Source organism: Pezoporus flaviventris, unplaced genomic scaffold (assembly GCF_033815535.1).
Source record: "Pezoporus flaviventris isolate CSIRO_AGI_PZ_B2104156 unplaced genomic scaffold, CSIRO_AGI_Pfla_v1 ptg000036l, whole genome shotgun sequence".
NCBI classification, from domain to species: domain Eukaryota; kingdom Metazoa; phylum Chordata; class Aves; order Psittaciformes; family Psittacidae; genus Pezoporus; species Pezoporus flaviventris.
The window spans coordinates 157,886-180,757 of NW_026892584.1; the positions used below are offsets into that span (position 1 = coordinate 157,886).

Genomic DNA, 22,872 nt, shown 5'->3' on the forward strand with positions numbered 1-22,872 from the left:
AAGTATCACATTAACCAAAACAACACCAATAAACAGAGAAGTCGTCAGGCTTAACATAAAAATGAAGCACACTAATGAAACATAGCGCAGTTTGTTCATACCATGTGCAATCTAGAATCATGCATAATGCATCAGTGCAACTGCTAACAGCAGGCTCACAGAAGATAATTTACACTTGTTTTTATGGACATGAGGAACTGATCTTTGAAGTTGTCCCTAATGAGATTCTGCCTGGCCCTAACAGCATCCTGACAGACTGTGCTGGTTTTCTCCCCTGCATCCGGTGCATATTTATAATGCAGGATCCAGACCTACTGAAATTGCACATGTGGACTGGTGTCCCCCCATGCCGTCGCAAAATCAGATTCTCACAGTGGGGAAAATACCTACTAAAACGTCTCAATTTACCTTCAAGTCTTTTTTGTAACTACCCTACCATCTTTACTGATTGCCCAAAGATACATGGGGGTTAATGAATAAGGGTTCTTTTTCCTTTGTACAGATGAACTCCTAACTTCATTAAGCTGCCGGGTCACTGGCAGTTGTAATCACGCACTGCAGAAGACATGTCCAAAACAGAGTCATAAGGCTCCTCAGAGCAAACTGAAGTGTAGCTGTGCAATGCTTCTGAACGCTTTATTTCAAGAACACAAGCAGCAGCATCGGGCAAACAGAAAACATTTTTCACTATGCCCTATGTAGTCACTGCTTTAATACTACCCCCACCTGTTCTTAAATGCTTTCGGTTACAAGATCTGCAAGAACCACTGAACCATTATCACTAAAATCTCACGTTGCAACTAATGCCAATAGCCATGCCACCTCCTACAACTAGGAGATACTATGGTGCGACCACCAAAAATTGGCAGTGGGTGAAAACATGTAATGTTCACGCTCCATGCTCAAAGAACACAGTTATATATAACTATATATATAGTAACACAGCCCTTCTACAGTATTGCACCAAAAATTACTGCAAAAGTTAGATAAACATCTAAAAACATTTGTTTAAATGCTGCCTAATGTAACTTTTCTATGAGAGTACTTGGAGCAATGCTGCTAACAAGCGTCACTGCCCTCTCAAAGCTAGCGTATTGACCCATGCTTGTCAACAAATTAAATAAGGACAGCCTAGGTTTTACTCTATCTTCCATACTTCTCCCAGATACAGCCACTCTTATACCATGGTTCTTGATTATCACTGTTTCCAGTCAAAGTATTCAAGTAAAATAAAGCTGACTTTCATTTACAGTAATACACTCAAGCACAAATTAAGGCTGTTCAGGAAACTTTTTCATGCTCCATCCAACTGTTCCTTCTGCGGGGTAACAGCCTTTAGGAGGGTACTAAAATCAGAACACTGGGGGGTAGCAACTCCAGCAGCCACCCACGGAGCTGATATATAATACACTTAAGTTATACCATCAGGGAAACATTTTAATTCTTAGCTTTTTGCCTTTTTCTGGTAGGAAACTAGAGAGGAAAACTAAATCCATGAACTCTTTGAACATACTTGTCAGCACTGGTGATGCCCTATGAATGCACAGTATATTGTTTAAGATTAGATGACTCAGGGGATAGATAGCAGGATACCTGATTTTTTCATTTAGAGCTCGTTGTCTAATCTGACCCTAAACAAATGGAAATTCTACCCCCTGACAGCTGTTTGGTGCCCTAAAAAAAAAACCAACACAAAGGACTGTGCTTTATTTCCTATAAAGACATTCATGTAACAAAGCCCTCCACGGCAACTGGTAAGAAACTCTAGTTTGAATGGAGGCAGAGACTAATCTGCCCTCCCGGTTCCACATGAAGTCCCTACAGGTAAGAGATGATAGTCATTTGTAAGGAACTTATGAGGGAAGCTCTAACAGTAACTACAATAGCTCTGTGTGCATATGTGGAGAAAAAGAATGTGTTCCCAGTGCATTGACACTGCTCACAAGCACACCAAGACCAACAGAGGAAAAATTGTAAAGAATATATATTAAAAAAAAAAGCGTGCCTTTAAGGCTGCCAGGTTCTGGGCACAGCACTAAAAGGTTCAAATGACCTTGCCTCAGTTTGTGAATGTACAACCTCTTGGTCAGCACTGCCAGATTCCCTTGTGAACAACTACAAGGCATTAAGTCTGGAAGCTCAAAATCTAAAATAGCTTTTGTTAGGAAAATAATAAAACACATACAAACCTGAAAGACAGACTCTGATACTATGGCTGCAGCAGTAATGGGCTATATATTACTGCTACGTTTCATGTTAGAGCAAGATTGCCTTTAAACACATATGCAGACAGTAAAATTCTAACAAATGAAATACAGCTGCACGTGCAAGGTGTGCTAAGAACTGTACTTTAGGCCAACATCTTCTCTCCGGTTATTTGAGATTATTTATCCACTTCTCATCTTCCATTTACTCTGTATTAGTCACCTCTAGTCCATTCCTCTTGCATTTTATTGGACAAGTGTCTGGACCCTAATGAAATTGCACTGCCTCTTTATAAACAGATATCCAAAAAACTGCTACTTCTTGTACCAAATCTTTAGACCCTTATTTAATTTACTTTAACTAATTGATTAAAAAAAAAACTCCACCAACTTCTGGGCTATGTGCTTCAGATTATACCTTTTAATTCTGCACTGAATAAAATGATTCATAAAAGGTCTTTCTGTAGAATGATGCCTTTAAAACTTTCTAAGAGAAATACTGACTGAAAACAGTCACTCTTGCATATCACAGTATTAAATGATGGTATGAACAGACTATCAAGGAAGCCACATGATCCAAAGTTAATTTTCAACTTACATTAATATTCCTCTGGAGGATATAGACTGAATGCAAGGATTCTTTTCAGGAAAATGTGCTCTATATATTAATGATACCTAAGATGAATGAGCCTGAAAACAAAATCCTACTAAACACAGACCATTTAAATTCCTTGAAACCAATACCGAAGATTTCCCTTCTCCTCTTCCTCTGAGAAAATAAAGGCTCTACTCAGATACATTTAAAAAACAGAAAAACAGCCTGTTTTCTTGAAGGCATAGTATTTATGGTAATGGATAACTAACAACAAATGATAAAAAACTTCAAGAGTCAAAGGAGTCAAAGGTCTTCATTTTGTTGCTGAGAGGATGTACCAGGTTTGAGAGAAACAGTATGTGTGATCCTCCATTAACACAGCAGCACTCACGCAAAGCAGCCATGCAAAGTAGCCAAGCAGACCACCAAAGGTCAAAATGAAATACAAAAAAGAGGTAAAGAAACCCATATACCAACTGTAGAGGATTATCATCATAACCATTTTAATTCTCAGAGAGTGTCTGAAACTTGTATTACAGTATTTGATCTGTGCAGCCTCATTATACTGACATTTCTACCAGAAAAACTGCCTTAAGAAATTTTGCAAACAGTCAAAATACCCTCAAAATACCCAAGAAGTTGCAATGAGTTATAACTCTCCCTCAGTAACCCAAAGAGGGTCTCCTAAGTGGAAACTTTAAAGCTACAGAATAACGTTAGCAGAAAAAATCTGTCTCTTGTAAACATGCCTTCCTTGCAGATCTGCAAACATCCCTGTTTAACAAACAAAAGTGATGGAAAATCAAACTAATGTCAAGAGAAAGACAATCAAAATGAAAACAATTTATTTAAAAAATTTCAAGACATTTCAAAGATTACACCTGAGGCTTTGATTTAATTTTTTTAAATGTATAATTATATATTTATTTAGTTTTCATTTATTCACTCCTTTCTACCAGGAGGAAAAGTGAATGCCTGGCTGACTTGAAATTTACAAAATCAATAAACCATAAAGATGAATTTTCCCTCTTAATATATGTTAATTATCATAATCGTTATATGTACCTTGTTAACAGCCAGAGAAAAGATGTCCCTGAAAGAATCATAGCCTAAAATTAAGGGAACCACTTCAGCTGGCATCTCTGAGTGACTGGTCCTGTCCCACTGGAAGCAATAAGAGTGTCACTAATCACTGCATTTAACAAGTACAGGACATGGCTCCTTTTTATTAAATATGCTGGGCCCCATTAAATTTTCATTCTGAACAATTATTTTCCCCGAAACTACCATTTTACCATTCACAGGAAAGAAAATAACCCTTTGGTAATTCTCACTGCTGGCTAAAAGTGAATGTGCTTTAAGAAACAAAGAAGCCTGGAGTAATTAAAAAGTAATGACTTTTTTCTTCGTGTTCTCTTTATAGAAGGAGCATAGGGAAAGATATACTGGAGTAGCACCTTTTCCTTCCCATAAACTGATACAATAGCTAAACATCCAGGAGTAATGTGCTGACCCTGATGCTCCCAGTCACTACACTCAATTCCTTATACCAGAGAAATTGTAAACGTGGTAAATAGCCAGTTTCCTGGCTTACAAATACATCAGATGAAGTCCCTCTATCATACTCCTTTCTCCTTCCCTCCCCCATTCCCTCTCCATCTGCTGCCCTCCTGGGAAGGGAGTGCTACACTTAATGGCTGTGTGCTTTTGAGTCTTATGTGCTGGATATAAGTTAATGCCCAGTACAGTAAGAGAGGACTCTGCTGCAAGGAAGCATCCAGTACTGTTTTTCCCTTGTCAACATCCAGTGGAATCTCTGCAGCCCTAATGTCAAGCAGCATGCAAGGAAGAGAGGGTCTGGGAATCTTTAATGTCACAAAAACAAATCTTGCACACAGCACAATCATTTAAATAATCATTTGGTAAAAACAGGGGAGTTGGGATTTTCTTATTTGTATCTCCCCTCAACATCATGATTTAAATCCAGAAGATGTGCCCATTATAAAACAGTGGGGAGTACGCAGGTGAACTCTTGGCAGCATTGAGATCTACAAGTAATAACATGGGCTTGATCCATCAGAGTGACAAAGACGACGACTGTATTTGGGGATTACGTGTTAACTTGCTCTCCAGTCATCCTCTCTGCACCCCCCCCCCCCCCCAAGAAGGCTCAGCAGCAGCTGCATGCAACAGCAATGCTCATCCACTAGCACTTTGTCTCAGCCAGCCTTTCCCGCAGCAGATCCTGCAGGACACATACAGCTGGTATGCTGGGAGAATCTCCAAGTTTATGGAGGTTAAGATCAAACTTTATGGTCAACTCTTCAGGAGATAAATAAAATGACTCAACTCCAGGTAACTAAAGGTTATTGCTTGGAATCCGGACTTTCAGTTTACTGCTCCAACCACTTGGTACTGCTCTGGACATGCTACCAGCCACTGTGCATGTTACTGGGTACCAAATTATCATAGGCTGTCTTTTTATTTGAAAAAGGCATCAAAATGAAAATTGTTAAATGACAAAGAGTCACATTTACTACAGACTAGAACTGGTTTGACTTCAGTGTTTTTAAACACACACATTAGCAGTTTCGGTTTATGTCATCTTAGTCTGCAGAACTGATTTTTTTATATTACTTTTTGCAGTTCATGTATTTGCTTATGTTGTGGTGGACCTGGCAGTGCTGAGTTAACAATTGCACTCAATCTCAGATGTCTTTTCCAAATTTAACAATTCTCTAATCCTATGTTTTGGCTACAGTTTTCTCATAATTAAAACCACATACAGTATCACAAAATTTGCCCTCTACAATATAACACCTAAAAATTGCAATCCTAGTGGCCTACATCAAAACTGAAAGCAAATGGGCAAGACCTGAATTCTCAAATCCCAACAAACAAGCTCTTTGCACCTTCTGAAATAACTTTATCTTCAAAGAAGTAGCTTTACAAGTTACATCTCACTGTTAAGAGATGCATGTTTGAAAGTAATCTCCCTGCCACACTGCATTTGTTATGCATAAGCATATTTATTTTCTCAAGTTATGCCATGACATTTTACAGAATTCAGACCCAAAACTCTTTGAGTGTTCTTCTGTGAAGGAAACACACTGCCTTTCCATTTCTGAATTTTTCCATAGATACCCATGCCAGGCAACCAACTTGGTAATAAACCACCTCTGAAACGTCGACTCAAAGTCACTGTGCAACACCGAGTATCACCACCAACATTCAATCACTTCTGAAATAGTCCTGATTCAAACGTAAGTAAGCTGAATATAGTAATTTAACATACAACAGACATCTAAATCCACAGTTTATGGGGTTTTCCTTTTGCCTATTTGTCCAACAATATATTCAAACAAGGATTTGTAAAATAAAGTAACAAGATGTGTGGTAGGAAGGTGCAGCACTTTCCTTGGCCTTGGAATAGCCATAGGTCACAGGTATCACCACTAGGAGGGAAGACCAGCCTCATTCTGCCACAGCGAGAAAACCAGGAGACAAAAATTCAGTGATGTGAGAGAGGGCCTGAAAATTTTGGGGCCTGCAAATTTTGTAAAGTATTAAATTTTGTAGAGTATTAACTCCCTGCTTGGAAATGTATGCTCTAGAAGTTGTTTCACAGGATGGACTGCACTCTCACCCTTCAAGCACTAAACAAAAGCAAGAATCTTCTGCTTCCACAGCAATATCCCTAGTGCTCTGGCATTTTAAATGAAGAAATTGCAAGCTTCCAGTGACAATACAACAACTTGATTGTAAAGTTTATTCATCTTTCTGGTCTAACTACTTCACAGCAAAGAACTAACTTGGTGAGCAATCTTGCTCCGGCACAAGGTACTGTAGTAGGGACCAGGGCTGCAAAAAGCATTCCTTCGTCAGATCCCATCACACATGTCCCATAAGGTAAGAACACACTGTATATTGTACCAAGATGTGAAACCCTAAGTCAGCTGTCACTCAGTATGACTGACCACTAAATGAACTACAAAGCAACAGTATTAATATGGCATCACAGAATGGTTTGGGATGGAAGGGACCTACCTTAAAGCTCATTCAGCTCCGACCCACTGCTATGGGCAGGGACACCTTCCACTAGACCAGGTTGCTCTAAGTCCCATTTGACCTGGCCTTGAACACTGCCAAGGATGGGGCATCCACAGCTTCTCTGGGCAACCTGTGCCAGCGCCTCACCACCTTCACAGGTAAGAATTTCTTCCCAGTATGTAACCTAAATCTCTGCTCTTTCAATTTAAAGCCATTGCCCTTTGTTTATTACTTGCTCTTATAAAAAGAATGAAATCATGTAATGAAAATTTCTGGCAGCCTCTTACCAGGAATACTAGAGATACAGGGTTTTATCACCAAGTTAAACCAGACATGACTTCTATCTTAAGACAATGTGGAAATATAGTAACTAATAGGTTAATAGCAACAAAAAGTTGTTTTAAACCCATCCTATGTCGTTGTTGTTGTCAATAGCAATAGATAAATAATAATAGTAATAATAATAGTAATAGTAATAATAATAATAATAATAATAATAATACACTTTCCATTTTCACAGCATCAACCTCCCAGGGACATCAGAACATGTTTTTAAAGGTGGGTTGGTATTATTCTTTTTCACCATGACAAAGAGAGGTCAGAAACTTGAATTTTTCAAGCGAGTTTAGCATAGTGTGACTACACTACATAAGAACAACACAAGGGGACTAAATTTGAGGTTTAATTACAAAACTCTGATTCCTAACCATTATATCCCCACCGTATGAACACTTTCAGCACTCTCCACTCCAGCATCTCAAAAGGCTTTAAATGTAAGTGTACCCTCATGAAGAAGTTTTTACTCTCATTTTACATGTAAAATTTATGTTTACAGCTTATGCTTAGATTTTATTTTATTTTTGCAAAGTGAGTAACTAGGTTTTACACCAGGTTGTAGACTGCTGAGCTTCAGCAGCCACCCATGCCACTGACAGACCAGTGAGGGAAATGTCAAGCAAGCCCATAATCTATGAATGCTAGTTCTTTCCCCCTCCTCCTAAATATCAAACACACCTTACATGAAACAAAAGTTGAGAGTATTACAAATCAAATGCATGACTTCCTGCTAATCTCAGTGGGCGTTTATAAAGCCCATTAAACACAGGATGGTTTCTCTCCCCCAAAAAAGATATGCAAGATCCTGTTTCACAAGGTTAGTAGTCTAACAAGATCTCTGGGTTTTATCAATTTAAGGCTTCGTCACAGTTGAAGGTTTTCTCTTCTGTGATTATAAAGCTGTATTTTTATATTACCGTCAGTATTATACACATTTACACACACGTATATTTAAATACTTTATTCAACAATACACAGGTATTTCTACTAATATAAAACTCTGTTTATACTCTTTGTTTTAAAATAAGAATATTCACATGGGGAATTATCCAGAACAGAAAAGGCAGTAAAATTATATAGTTATAGATTGCTCAGTGTATCTCCATGTATGAATAAAATCATTTAGAAGCCTTTTGCCTGGCACAGAAACCTCTATATCTTTCTTACTCCCCTGCTACTGAATTTAAACCATACCAGCATTTGAACATGTACTCCAAGTATCCTAAGAACAAACCACCAAGCCATTCTGGTGAGACCAGAGGAAAGCTAATGACCCCCCCTCCAAGGCTCAGCCTGCAGCAGCACAGGCTACAGCTATTTCACGTCCACAAAACTCCCTCATCCTCACCAGCTGGGCATGTCCAAATAGGTATATTCCATGACAGATACACAAAGTTCATTTCACTCTATCCCTCCTGTCCCCACCGCCCCCAAAAGTAAATGGGGTTTTGTACCGAAACAGGAAGATTTTTCCCTCTGGTTAAAACCTAAGTAAGTAATTTTCCACTTGGATTTGTCACATTTTCATCTCAGCTCTTTTCCATTGATCTGAGGACAAAAATGGGTGAGAAGGTTCCACAAAACAGAGCTTTAGTAATTCATGTTAATTAAAGTGGTTTAAAGACCCACCGTGGTAGGACACTGAAGCTGCATCCTACTGCTGCTCACTGGCATTGGTGGCACCACTGACCCCATAAAGAACATCTCAAGGGTCTGAACAGGCTAAAAATATTTTCCTTTCCCTTCTTTTAATAAATAAGTAAATGAGTAAACATAATATTTGGCAGCACTACACTGAAGGGGCAAGAAGCATTTGCCTCTTGAAGTCACAAATCCTGACAAGAAACAGGAAAGCACAAGAATAATGGCATAAGAATAACGATCATCAAGAAGCAAAGGCAGGCATATTATAATTGTTATTATTTTGCAGCTGCCCTTTAAAGCAGGGAACTGAGGTGAAGCAGTTAATTAAAACTGAACGTAAACATGACTTGTACAAAGCATTCGAATACAAACATTCAGTAACATCTTCAGGAAGTAAGTGAAACCTGTGGGTGGGAGCACTGCTTCAAGATAACAAAATATTTAACACGATATCCCTTTACCTACAGAAATTGTACAGTAAAATCTGCCTTTAGAACACCTGCTCAAACATTAATTAGTAGAGAAATAAAATACAAGATTGGGCAAACTGATATAAAAATCATACTATACCAGAGCTTAAGGAACTAACAAAACTGCTGTGCTAGAACCAGAAATGGCTCAGTATACGCCAAGAATCCCATTCTCACCCTTGCACACGAAGATGCATATCCATAAGGAAATTACTTTTGAAAAAATTATTTCCTTCAGGAAAGAACATTGTCCTTGAGCTGCACCCAGCTACTGATTTACGGTATGCAGCAGGACCCAGTAACAACATATTGCCCTGCTAGTTACATACATGTTACCACACTCAGTTCCCATGTTGCTTTATTTGTTTCCCATCATCCTATATAAAGTAAGTTTTTTACTAAAAAAAGAATGAAACGTCCACAAACAAACTAAATAAATAAATGCCTTACTTTAAGATAACAAAAAAGAATAGCTGACTGTAAAGCAAATCAAATTAAGCAATCCTAGGAGCTGCAGCAATGTGGTAGTAGTAAAGATACAACAGCGTAAAAAGATGATGGTTTTTGTGTTAATACTGCTTTTACTTATTTTCTGTTGAGGTTTCTGGCTTGATGGCACCCTCTTTCAGAAACATGCAAATGCTTCTCTAACAAAGTATTGAGAAGACAAATAAGGCCCTTTCTGAAGCTACCACACCATAGAATCATAGAATAGTTAGGGCTGGAAAGGACCTTAAGATCATCTAGTTCCAACACCCCTGCCATGGGCAGGGACACCTCACACTAAACCATGACACCCAAGGCTCTGTCCAACCTGGCCTTGAACACAGCCAGGGATGGAGCATCCACAACTTCCCTGGGCAACCCATTCCAGTGCCTCACCACCCTTACAGTAAAGAACTTCTTCCTCATATCCAATCTAAACTTCCCTGTTTAAGTTTTAACCCCTTACCCCTTGTCCCATCACTACAGTCCCTAATGAAAGAGTCCCTCCCCAGCATCCCTGTATCTCCATTCAGCCGCCTTCTTCTTTGCTTCCATTGCAAATCTGAGACTAACCCCTTCACCATTTTTCTAAATTTTTATCTTCTTTTTAGTATACCGTATCATTCTGTGAAACCAAATGGCTGATTCTAAGAAAGCTGCAATATTTCAGTTAAAAATTCCTTAAAATACTGTCGCTGTACTGTACTTCATAGTTTCAGTACTTACCAGAATTACACAGCTTCTCCAAACACGTAAAATACCTTTTAAGACATGTCAAGTCAGTTGCATGTAAGAGGTACACAAATTGCTACAGAAGTAGCTGAATGTTTGTGAGTTTTTGAAAACAAGCATGAGCTATTTTTACAATGTTGAGCATCACACTTGGCTGGTCCTAAAATCAGCTCCCACTCAAATCAATGTCAATAACAAGGGGTTCTTTAAAGCTGCTTTCTCCATTTCTTTTGTTTGTTCTGAATTCATTCTCTACAAAACATTTGTACTTATTGTCAGTCTGGAGTGCAAAACCTGCAACAGAGATTAGCTGACAAAAGGTCTGAAAAGTAAATCAAGAAACAGAAATTCTGAAAAGTGAATCAAGAAACCGAAATGTTTCTAGAAGGGTTACACCATCATTTTACTAATAAATCAAACACAATTTGAAAACTTTTTCCACCTTGAAAAGCCACATGCATGGCAGCCCTCTCCAGCATCCCTCACAAAGTTGCCTTTAGGGAGATTGCAACCACATGAAATCCTATTAGAAGGTGCTGAACTCCCACATTGTGACTCTTCCAAGGCTTCTACATAACAAGAATGCAACGAAGTACCATACTACTTTCCTCCCCTTATTGTGCAAAATCCTCATCAAATTCAATAGAATGACATCCTTCACAATTCTGACTAACAATGGCATGGAGGAGGTCAAGAGATGTCTTTGTTTTAGTTCCATGTGCTTTTCACTCTATTAACGCTAAAAGAAAAAGAACATTCACAGAAGTAGCCGATAAAGATCAACTCTGACTGAACAATGGGAAGGAAATTCAGAGTTAAAACTGGTACTTAGCCCTTAACACAAACCATTGTGCCTACGGACTGTGCAGCAGAGTGATCCCACAATGCCCAGGAAAAACAAGGTGAGCTAAGAAGCCCTCAGCCCCCCAGTTCCCATGCTGTTGTTGTTTAAGCTGGGGCCAGGGACCTTGTTTTAAGGAGGTTATTTGTATTTCTTGGGAGGAAAGACTGTTTTGTGCTGCGAGGTGCATTGGGTGGAATGCAGCATGGGGCACACATTCCACTGGCAACCAGGAGGAAAAAGGATTCAGTAATGGGGGAACGACGACAATTAGTCCCAATTAGGCCTATTTCGCAGCTGAGTGTAAGGGCTGGGAGAAGGGAGTTTAAATTTTCAAGCAATGGGTCCCTCAGGCAAGTTGAAGTGACATCAGGTACAAGTTTCAGGGAATGTGCCGTACTAGTCACAGTTAGGTAAGTTATCTCCAGGAGATGATGGAGTGGTGCTCCTCAATCACACCACAGGAGAAATATGATAACCATTTCGCCTATTGGCCAATGTAATAATAACCAGTTTTCCCAGTTCTCAGCCTGCTCCTTCAGCAGTGTGTTCGACCCAGACACACACACAGACACACACCAAGGCAATGCCACCAACAAATACTCACATATGCACATGCGGCGGCTGGAACCTGCTCTGGTTGATGTTGTAGTGTGTGAACGCCTGCGTTGGGTTGGAGCTGTATTCATCCACCGTTATGGTAACTTTCCCTTGTGAAGGAATTCCATGAGCCATCCTTTCTCCTTATGGACATGAGCAGCTCACAACTTCCCAAGGCCAGGGGCGGGGTAGGGCATCGTGTTCCAGGCAGATCCCAACTCCCAGCAGCTCATCAACTCCACAGACCTCTGCCAGGAGAGAAAGATGGCACACACTGCTATATGAACTCCAAGGAGATGTAAATGTACACAGACATATCACTTTATCCTTTCCCAATTTAGTTTCAAAGAACTTTTTCTGTATTTCTGATGTACCCATCACCCAGCTCCCTAAGCATTACTATTCATTTTTTCCAATTACATCATTTAACTCCATCATCATTAAATGCACCCAAAAGATGAATGCTTAAAGTAAGGCTTTATCTTGGGGGAAAAGAAGTAGGAGAGGAGAGGAGCAGGGGGAGAGAGAATCTATGCTGAAAGCTCTCCACATCTACTACTCTTTATTCTAAACATCTTGTGCTAATTTCAACTATGGGCATTAACAAGTGGACCCAGTTTCCCTAAGGACAAATGGCTTTCCACAAATGCACGCTTTGTTTTCGAGGCCCTGTTTCAGCTTTACAAAGTAAGTTACATCCGAAAGACTTAAAAAAGCTGATGCAAAGCCTAAGATTTTACAGTGGCAACAGGTACACCCAAACACCTCTGAATCAAAGTATTTCTGTGGCCAGCGAAAGGCTAGCATCTAGACAATGTTAAGAAAATATCTATGGTGCACTGGCAATGAAACTGATTTGGATTCATCACCAAGCAGTAATGATTTATCTGACAGATTTAAGTGCAATTTTACACATAAATATTTCTGCAGAAGAAGAAAAAAACATGCTCTTCCCTCTCTATACAGCCCTCTTTCACTTCTTCAAAGTGCTCTTAAACACGCTTCGCATTAAGACTGGAAGTGTTCTATAATACAAGCGTGAGGCCAGCAGCCAGAAAATTCCCAAAGCTGATCTCAGTTGAGTTCCTTTCACAGAATCCAAGCTTTCATTTCTTCAGTCAAACTCAGGATACCTCAGCCACCTTCCTTTCAGAGGGACTTTGTGGAACTGATCAGCTGATGTTTGAAGAATACTTTCAAGGTTAGCGACTCTTTAAAAGCCCAGTTTAGGAGGCAGATCCTCAGCTGGGGCATGCTATCCCAGCTGCAAGGACTTGCATGAAATCATGGCACTTTACATGAGTTGATCACACACACACACACACACACCCCCTTCAGTTGCCACACGCAACAGTGGATTTTTCCTGTCTGGTGTGTAATTTACATAAGTAAATCATTGCTTGCAGGGAAGACAGGACAGAGAAGAGAATGACTTGAGCCCTGAGCATCAAACTAAGCAGTATTTTTCCAGCGTGATTTTCCTGGACTTCTCTTAGCTCCCAGATAGAAATGTGTTTGCCATGTGTAACATTAAACATTCAGAATCTTTGATTTGTATTCAAAATATATTTTTAATGCAAAGACTAATTTCCAGTTTGGCACGAAGCACAATAAAAATGCCCTGCAAATGGCAGATGGCCTGCTATAGGCCATTTATTTTACTATTTTACAACCTCAGGCCTACGAAGGCTTCCATATGTTAGTTGGGTTAAGACACTCTGCAACCTTCATTCCAGTAATTGGGTTCTATCCTTTATCTTCTTTAGCATTGGGGGAGAAAAAAAAAAATAAGATGAAGCCATTTAAAAACTGAGTCACTTGTGAGACAGCACATGTCCATAATTAAGGCTGTGGTCTGGTCTTTGTGCTATGATAACCCCATCTCAAAAGACTAAGCACAAATAGTTTCAGGAGTAAAATTAAGCAAGGTGAGCTTTACTAAACCAAATCTTTGCTGTCTGATGTAAAATGCGTGCAACTGCTCACGAATTGTAACACAGTGGCTCTCATACCAAGTTTGCAGCTGTTTCCTTAATTTCCCTTACAATTATATTTTAGTGTTATTTTGCATAACATAAAACCCAACACCTGCTTCGAACTGCAGTCCGGTTCCAAGGATTGTAATTCTTCTGAGACAGAAACTAGCAAGAGTGTGCAACACAGAGCAGCATAATCACCCTGCACTGAAAAGTAAATACAAATGAAAACATCTTCCTGTTAGAGAAATTACTGTCATTAACCAGAATGCTAGCCATGGAACCTCTCAGGGAAAAAGCCCCAAGTTTTTCTTTTACACAGCAAGAACTTCAGCGTTTGCATATATTAAAAAGTAGTGTGAAAATTACATTTCTAACGTTATAGCCTTTTCTCTTTTGCAATTAAAAGCCACAATACAAAATCACCCATTAAACAAACAACAAAAATACGCCTGGGCTTTTAGAAAAGCTAAACCACGTTATTTTCACTAATCTAGCATAAGAAAGGTCAGAACATTAAATTCGATATTATAGTTCACTCATGGAAGAAAAATCCAATTTGTTCATGAGAGTGAATTATACATAAAGATAACAAGCATATTTTATAAGGTTTATAACAATCCACGTTTCAGAAAGAAATTACAACTGGCATAAAACAAACGATAACAGGCTACTTGAATAGCTGTATTGAGGACTTTAAAGTTGACTTTCGGTAAGATTATATTGCTATTACTTCTCATTGTTCCAATCTTTAATCTTAAAATCCCTATACTTAAATTAAGACAAAGCCCAACAAAGCATCCTTTTAAAGTGAAATTAAACAACAAATGTGGGGCGGGGGGAATAAAAAAAGTTAAATTAACCTGGCTTCTGTGCCAATACTCTAATTTCCCGTTTAGTGCCCAGTACTTCAGCTCACCTACCAGAAGTACCTCATTATTACCCGCTTTATTGTGAACTTCTTAGTAGAAAGATATCAAGAAGGAACTGAACCCTTCAAAATTTTAAAACCAAATTTAATTTAGGCCCAAGGTTCAAAAAAGAATAAAGAAGTAAAAGACAGTTTGAATCTCTACCGTTCTTTCTCCAACTGCAACCACACTTTGAAGATTACGTACAGGAGATGAGCACAAAACAATAAAAGTTGCATTATTTTTCATATCTGTCAAGACAGACACAAGAATCTTCGTATCTTCTGCGCCTTATGTGGCAATTTTAAGCCATTATATTAATAAGCTAAATGAAGATTATTTCTGTAGCATGCTGCTGTTATCCTGGGAGCAGCGAACCTTTCCCAGCGTGGATGCGCACGGCCGGTGAGACAGGCAGGGCACATCTGTCCACATCTGCTCCGTTCCACAGGTACAACCCGTGTTCTCCACCAAAGGGCTGGTACCAACTTGGGCGCAGCCCACTTTAAAACAGCGCACCACTGCCACGAAAAAAAAACACACCAAAACGGGCCCCGAGAAGTAATTGTACAACGTGGCATCGCATTCCACAGAGCGCTACGCACACCAGCGCTACTACACACGCGTGTGCACGGGCACACGGAACCGCGAAAAAAGCGTTTCTCCCCTCTTTCCCCCCACCCAATAATATATCGCCGTCTTCCCCTGAATTTAACACTGGCCTTCGGGCTGTGGAAGGGGATGTGGAGCTGCAGGCTGGCGGGAAGGATTAATTCCGGACACACATCCCCACTCCCAGCCCCGTCGCATCACCCTACCCCGCCGCAACCCCCCCGCATCCCGCACCCCGGTGTCTCACAGCTTGTCACCCCACTGTCCTCCATCCCTGCCGCGCTGCAGTTTGCGGGCAAACCTTGATCCCCCCAGTACCTATGCTCCGTCCGCGGCCCCGCCGGGCGCCGGGCTCGCCCCCCCCGGTGACTGATGGCGCTGGGTGGCCAATGGCTCCGCCGCGGCCCCGTCCCGGCGTGTGCCGCAGCCCCCGAACGAGCCCGGGCTTCCCCCGCCCTCGGGGGCAGAGCGGCGGGTTTGTGCCGTACGTGCCGCGGCGAACAAAGTTCATACCGCAGCCCCCCATGGCTACACAACCGATATTGTATGGCGGGGGAGGGGGGGAGCCGGGGGGTGATGCTCGGGGGAGGGAAGCAATAAACTCCGCGGCGGGGAACCGGGACACGGGTTTATTCCGGCGGTGGCAGCCGCGCCGTGCCCTGCACCTCGCCCCAACCCCCGGAAGGTCTCCAAGTCTTGAGGCCTCAGGGATCACGGTTTCAAAGCGGGTGCTCCCGCCGGCGAAAAGGAGATGGGGGGGGAACTCCGCCGCGGAACGGCACCTCCGTACTTTGGAAGCGTGTCGTCCTCACCCCCCACCCCCCCCACCCCCCCGGCCGGGACCCCGGTCCGCCGCCGGCTGTTCGGCGCAGCGCCCGCCCGCCGGCCCCAGCCAGCACAAAGCTGCCCGGCCTACCCTGCCGGCCCCGACCCCCGGCCACCGCCGCACACCGCCGCCCGCCCCCGGCACGCTTCCAGCGCCGCAACCCCCCCCCCGCTCCAGGAGCGAGGAGACAGCGGCGGAGGGCAGCGGGGCACGGCCGGGGGGCGGAGGGCAGCGCGGGGCAAGGCTCAGTGCCGGCGACATCGCCGCCTCGGCTGCGGAGAAGCACCGCCGCACCGACCCGACCCGACCCGACCCGACCCAGCGGGCTCGGGGCGGTCACAGAGAACGGGCGGCCGGTTTTATCCTTATTATTGTTTGCAGAAGGCTGGCCCCGCCGCCGGAGCTGCTGCCCGCCTCTCCCCTTCCCCGCTCTCGCCCATGACACGGCACCTCTAACCCGCCGCTTTGTGCGCCGCTGCCCCCGCCGATCCCCCCCGGCTCACCCACACCGACCCTCGGCCGCTCACCTTCCCTCCGCCGGCGGGCGGGTCGGGGATGCCTTCAGCGCGGGCGGCGGGGCCGCTCCATGGGGCTGCCGGGGCAGAGCCTGCGCCCGACCCCGCGGAGGTGCCCGTCGGCGGCCTGGGTGCGGGGCCGGGGCCGGGTCTGGGTGCGGGGAGGCGGTGAAGGCGGGCGCGGTGCAGTGAGCGGGGCTGCCACTGGGGTCAGGGAGCAGGCACCAGGAAACGCGGCGGCCACGGAGCGCTGCTCGCACGCACACACACACACACACACACACACACACACACACACAGACACACACACACACACGCAGACACACGCACCACACAGCTCCTCCCGCCGCTTCGCACTTCACCCCCGGGCAGGGAGGGAGGAATCGCTGCTGCATTTCCCAAGTGCGGCACAGCCTCAGTGGAGAGGCCGGCGGGAGCCAACCCGGGTCAGGGGGGGAACCGGCTGCCACAGCCCTGAGGCCGCGGGGAGGGCCGGGCCGAGACCTCTTCTCCTTTCTTGTCTTCCTCCCTCCATCTCCGGGCTCGCACCCGGTACCCACGGCCGGCTCCGCGCAGCGCAGCGCTGCTCAGCTCTTCCTTTCCCAAAATACACAATACACTAAATAAAAAACAACTATTTAGAAAAATAAACCCTCCAAACAGGTTTTCTCGTCTCCCGCACCTTTCACCGTTGGGTGCTCTGCTCCTTCCGTAGATAAACTCCCCTCAGCAACCAGAAAAAAAACATGAAGAAACGCTACTATCGAGGTTAGCCTTTGAGGCTGAGACTTGTCTTAGGGCAATTAGGGCTTTATATATGGAAAGGAAGAATCGGTGAGGTTGCTGGTGTATACTTCTTTTTGTCGTTTTTGTTTCACAATCCACAGCAATTGTGTCAACAGCCACAACAGTAGCGAAGTAAAGATGAGGGTGTTTGTTCTTTACTTTCAAGACAGCAAACTGAAGGGGGGACTTCCACAGTCACACAATGGGGAGGGAAAAAAAAAGGGAAAAAAATCTAAATAATTCATAGTAATCAGGCTGACGGAAAATAAAAGCTCCTAACAGGCCCCTAAGAGTAAGTAGTGTCCTAGGTATTTTAAATAAGCAATTTTGACTCAGGCCAACCTTAGACTATGCATGGCAACTAGACAGGTTTTTCTTTGTTGTTGAAAACAATAAGGGTCCCCAGTATTGCCAGGGAGAAACCCACTAGGATGGATTGTCCTATTTAGAAGCATGACAAACCAAGAAAAATCAACCTGAAAAAAAAGATTAAATGGCCTATTTTTTTCCAAATTTGCTATTAGACCTTTCCTGACCGGTTTTTGGTTGTTTATTTTTTTTTCTTACTGTTGCCATTTTCCGTTTCAATAGAAGCAAGGACTGTGAACCACCAAAGGAAAATTCCTGTTTCAGACAAAAAGGCCCACAGATGAGTCATCCTCGCACCAAATCAAAGCAATATTTCCAGGGAAATCTTTGCCTGGAATGAAGTCTGAGGCCGTAGTTTCACAAATAGGTTTAGCTGACTTACTCCGACGCTGCTGTAAAACAAGCAACCCGGCATTCATCCCTTGTGTGAGAACAGGGAACTCCACTGGGGAAACTGACCCAGTGAGCACTGGGGAAAAGCAGCCTGGTGTGGTCAGGAAGGACGCCTCCTGTACTCTTGTCCTGACACATCTAGAACCCCCAGCACTACAAAAATGAGCTGCTAGCACAGAGGGGGGAACGGGGTAAAAGCCTGGGTGGGTGACTGGACTGGGAATTAGAAAGCTCAAAGACCTTCTGTCCAATACCTTGTGTGGTGAGACATGAATCAGACACTACCCCAGTGTCTCAGTGCCCTGGTACTGAAATAAGCATTTACCTAATTCACTAGTCCTTATATAAAGTGGGGTACATGGCCTGGGGTACTTGGTGTTTGCCTGTATGAACCCAGAGTGGGACCTGATTCTCAGATCACATCTTTGTCACAATACTAAATGTCCAGCAGCAACACCAAGCTGTAATACAGCATTTGGGAGCACTGGTTTTAATATATTACTCAACAAACTCTGAAGCATTTTCTGTCAAGAGCAGAGAACAAAACTCTTGCATTTTACAAACTGCTTGTTTTCCCTTTCCCCCACAACAGTATGCTTTCCAACGACGTACCCACTTTAAAAATGTGCTAGCCCTGGAGTTGCTAAAAGAAGGAAAAATATTTTCCTTAAATTGATTAGAGACTTTCCTCTGGAAGAGAGTTGCATTTTGTTGCCCTTCTTCTCTAATTCACGAGAGCAGCATCAAAGTGCAAGTCTAAGTACAGGAAGAGAAAAGGTCTTCATTTTGGCTGGTACGTGTATTTATTAATACACACTTGACGAGGATCTCAGGAATAAATTTGAAAACTAAAACAAGCTGTTTATGGCGAGTGTCACAGGACTGATTTTTCTAGTTGGGTGAAATTCAAAGCAGTGAACAAGCAGCTTTTGTTTACTTTAATGCTTCCTATTCTTACTGTTAAAAACATAGGTTATACGTGAAACCTGAGTCACGTTCAGAGTTTGTGCTCGATTTTGTGGTTTTTTTTTTCACTTTTACAAATCCAAAGTAAGTATCATCAAAGATACAGACACAGCAGATGCACATTAAATATTATAAAGCACTACAGTGTCATGGAAAGCATACAGATTCTTCATGATCTGTTATACCGTCTCTAATACACTTCCTAGCACAAGGCAGAGCTAACAGCTTCTGAGACACATTCAAGGGAGTCCTGAATGGATCATGGACACCTATCTCACTTTGCTCTTTACTTTTGGAAAAGTCTCCCTAAGCAATACAAGAAAGTATTATTTAAATTCTACTCTGAGAACTTATTCCTTAAATAATAAGGGGGGTCTTGAGTGACCTTTTACACAACAAGGAATTTAAAAAAAAATATTCTCTAAACCCCTTTCAAAGTGTGTATCATGACATTGGTCTGTGGTCATAGTACTGCCCTGATGCAGATCCTGTCTGGTCAGGATGTACCATGTCATGCAGTGCATGACTGTGCTCCACAATTTGCTGCATGTTGCTTGTTGAGAGTACTCTCAGAATAAGATCAAGCATATTCTATTGCCTGACCAAAGGAGGGAAGACCCGATTACAAGGCCACGTCTCACTGCGTAAGATGATCAACAATGCTACTTCAAGGGTGTTGCCACACCAGCCCCACTCCTCTGCCACTTACTTCTGCTCCCATACTTCAGGGATACAAACCACAAGAAGAACAAATTAGGTTTTTGAAAACAGTCTCCTTCCAAAAAGGCAAAAAAAGGGTTTGAAGGCATATCACTTCCCCAGTCTGCTCTGCAGCGGTCTCTTGAATGCTTATGGTGGCATAGCAGCGAGTGCCATAGCCTGCAGCATGGGACCAGGACCAGCACAGGGCATGCTGCAATTTCAGAGAAAGCAAGGCCAGTGTTTCACTCTATCTTTTAGTCTGGATGCAGCATTTCAGCCTGCAGAGACTGGGGCATGCTGGTACAGTACTAGGCAATACCTATTTTGATTTGTTAACATTTTAAGAAAGTAGAGTTTGATCTAGCAGGCAGTAGCACGTCACACTGAAAGTCACTGGACCCGCCATATTTCAATATAGACCACTGTGATTCTGCCAGAAACTGTGTCTTAATGGGCTTATTCCCCTCATCCAAGCAGAAATTCTTCAGTAACTGTGGAGCAGAAGACAACAGGAGAAAACTGGTTTAGGCTTCATGCCCCACTGAGCAGATACTACATTCCAAATTTGCAGAATATAGTTGGGTAGATTAAAGGTTCTCCATTGCTCTCTTCCCCCATTTGTAGCCCATAAGTCATAGAGCATGTAGTGTGCATGCTGGCCAACAACAGGGAAACCACAGGAAAACATAGTATTAGCTGTAAAGAACAAACTGAAAAAAAAACAGGATTCCAATTTTGAAAATACACACTGACTTTTTAGCTCTTGGAGCTTCTTTCCCTTAAGAAAATTACAACCAGAACTAGCAGCTAATTAAATCCTAAAAACTGAATTAAAATGATAAAATACTGCCTCTTGGCTTTTGATTTTTGTAATCTCTACCATTAGGAATTTTCATCTGACTTCTCCTCTCTCAAACCTGGGCCCATACACTAACTTGTTCAACACTCCAGCAAACACTCCATCTTCAGGTAGAATCCATGGCCTCTCCATGGAAGTGCCCCAGCTTTTGGAGAAAAATGACAGTTCTCAAAAGGAACATGAGCCTTCTGTCAGAATCTGCAGACAGAGAGGAACACCTCATTATAATGCTGATGGAGCATCAGATAGGACTACTGAAAGCAATATCACTAGTTGCCCTCTGGGCACTCTTTTTATATTCGACGGACCAGAACATGGTCACGGGATAATGGTTGTCTGCTGCCTTTCCCCTATTAAACTAAATTAAATATTTGATTGGAACTTTCCTACTTGCCCTCTGTAAGAATAGAAAAGTGATGCAAAAAAGCTGTAGGTGAATCATTTGTCCTTCTAAAACTTCCCAGTGTAACTGCTAGTCAAGATACCTAGAGAAGAAATCATTCCTATTATTTAGTTTTGGTTTGAACATTCCATCAAACATTCTTTTTTCAAAATTGAGAAGGATGTAAGGGCTATGTTATTTCTTCAAAACAGAGCACGCAGTGACTTCAGTTTTGTATGTACATAAAGATGTAAGTACTGTTTGGTGCACAGCATTTATTGCAAAGGCATTACTGCAGGACCTCCTGCATACTGAAGGCCAGGGCACACTACAACAAAAGGTTTTTGGTGGTCACCTTCTGGTCAGTGAGCCCTGGCAGGGAATACACATCCGTGGGAGTAGTGTGAGGAGCTCAAACATCCTATTTATGGCATATCAATTTACCTGTGTAGGAGAAGGTGGATGCCTTTTTTCCCTCAAGTGATCGTTGTATCACTTAAGTGGCTTACGCTGCATCAAGTCAAAGCCAGTGCATGAGAAAAACTTCAGTTTAATTCAGCTGCAGTTCAGGCACTGGAAGCTCATTGCACCAAATAAGTCCAAAGCTTGAAGTTCTGTCAGGAAACAGGCATTTACTGAAACAGTAAAGAGTATTACAAACCTCTCTTGACCTTTAACTTATTCAACAGCTCCCTTCCCTCTTCATCACTTAGATTATCTCACCCTGTGGCAGACACTGTCCACACCACAGTTCTGTTCCTGGGGTGTAAGATGAACTGTGTCCCTGTGAGTTTTGAGCAGTCACAGTGATATCAGACAGGTTCCTGTCTACGCTCTACCCATGTCCTTCCAACTTTAGAGAGACTTTTCAGTGAAGTGGGTTTATATCACATTGAGTGCATTCTTTCTGCAAATGGCAGACTCCATGAACTGAAATTCCTGCAGACAGAGAAAAATATTCTCTGTTCCTAAGAGAAGATCCCTATTGCACGGAAAAAAAATCTGTAAGGAAAGCAAATTGTAAAACTGAAATAGATCTTAGCTCACAGTACAAGTAAAGCAGTTTGCATGGTGGTGTAGTACAGAGAATATTACTCCTATGTTATCTTGAAGATTGTTTTATTTTAAAACTACAGATTTAATGGCATATTCATCTGATGAGGATGACTGTTTATCAACAGTTACTCAGAGTTAACCTCTTTACATCTAAACAAATAAAGCTTCACTTCATGTCTTGCTCAACTAACCTCACACTTCTGACATGGTCTCCGAGCACATGCACATCTAGTTCCAGTTTATGGACTACAAATTACCTTTGGGTCAGGAGTGTGGTCCCTTTATAGAAAATTGTTGGGAATTGTAGGATGAACAAAATGGAAAGCTTTTAAAGGGGTCAGGCATTCCAACATGGAGTTCTTTCCAATCTGACATGAAGTTAAGAATAAGACTCCATAAAGGAAGGAAAAGATTTTCACAGTCATTCTCACGAGTGTAGTCACTTTGAATGTCCCCAGTAACACTGCTGATCTGAAGGAACAGTTAAACCTAGAGTCTGAAGCCAAAATCTTTATTACGTGCTAACTGTCATAGTTATCAGACTCTGCTGAACAGAAAATA

General features: G+C 42.4%; 1 protein-coding gene across 3 annotated transcripts in view; it reads right to left on the reverse strand.

Annotated features, from left to right (window-relative positions):
• Positions 1-17,065, reverse strand: part of MPPED2 (metallophosphoesterase domain containing 2) — a 101,723-nt gene extending 84,658 nt beyond the window's left edge. Inside the window, exons 1-2 of one of the 3 annotated variants that reach the window (XM_061462774.1) lie at positions 16,811-17,065; positions 11,966-12,206 (exon numbers count right to left, since the gene is read on the reverse strand). In XM_061462774.1, the coding sequence (XP_061318758.1) occupies positions 11,966-12,093 (128 nt within the window). In that variant the 5' untranslated portion in view covers positions 12,094-12,206; positions 16,811-17,065. Of the gene's footprint in view, positions 1-11,965; positions 12,207-13,091; positions 13,125-15,775; positions 15,907-16,810 lie in introns of those variants that run through there. The other 2 variants (XM_061462775.1, XM_061462776.1) reach the window with 2 other exon arrangements.
• Between the last annotated feature and the right edge of the window lie 5,807 nt (positions 17,066-22,872).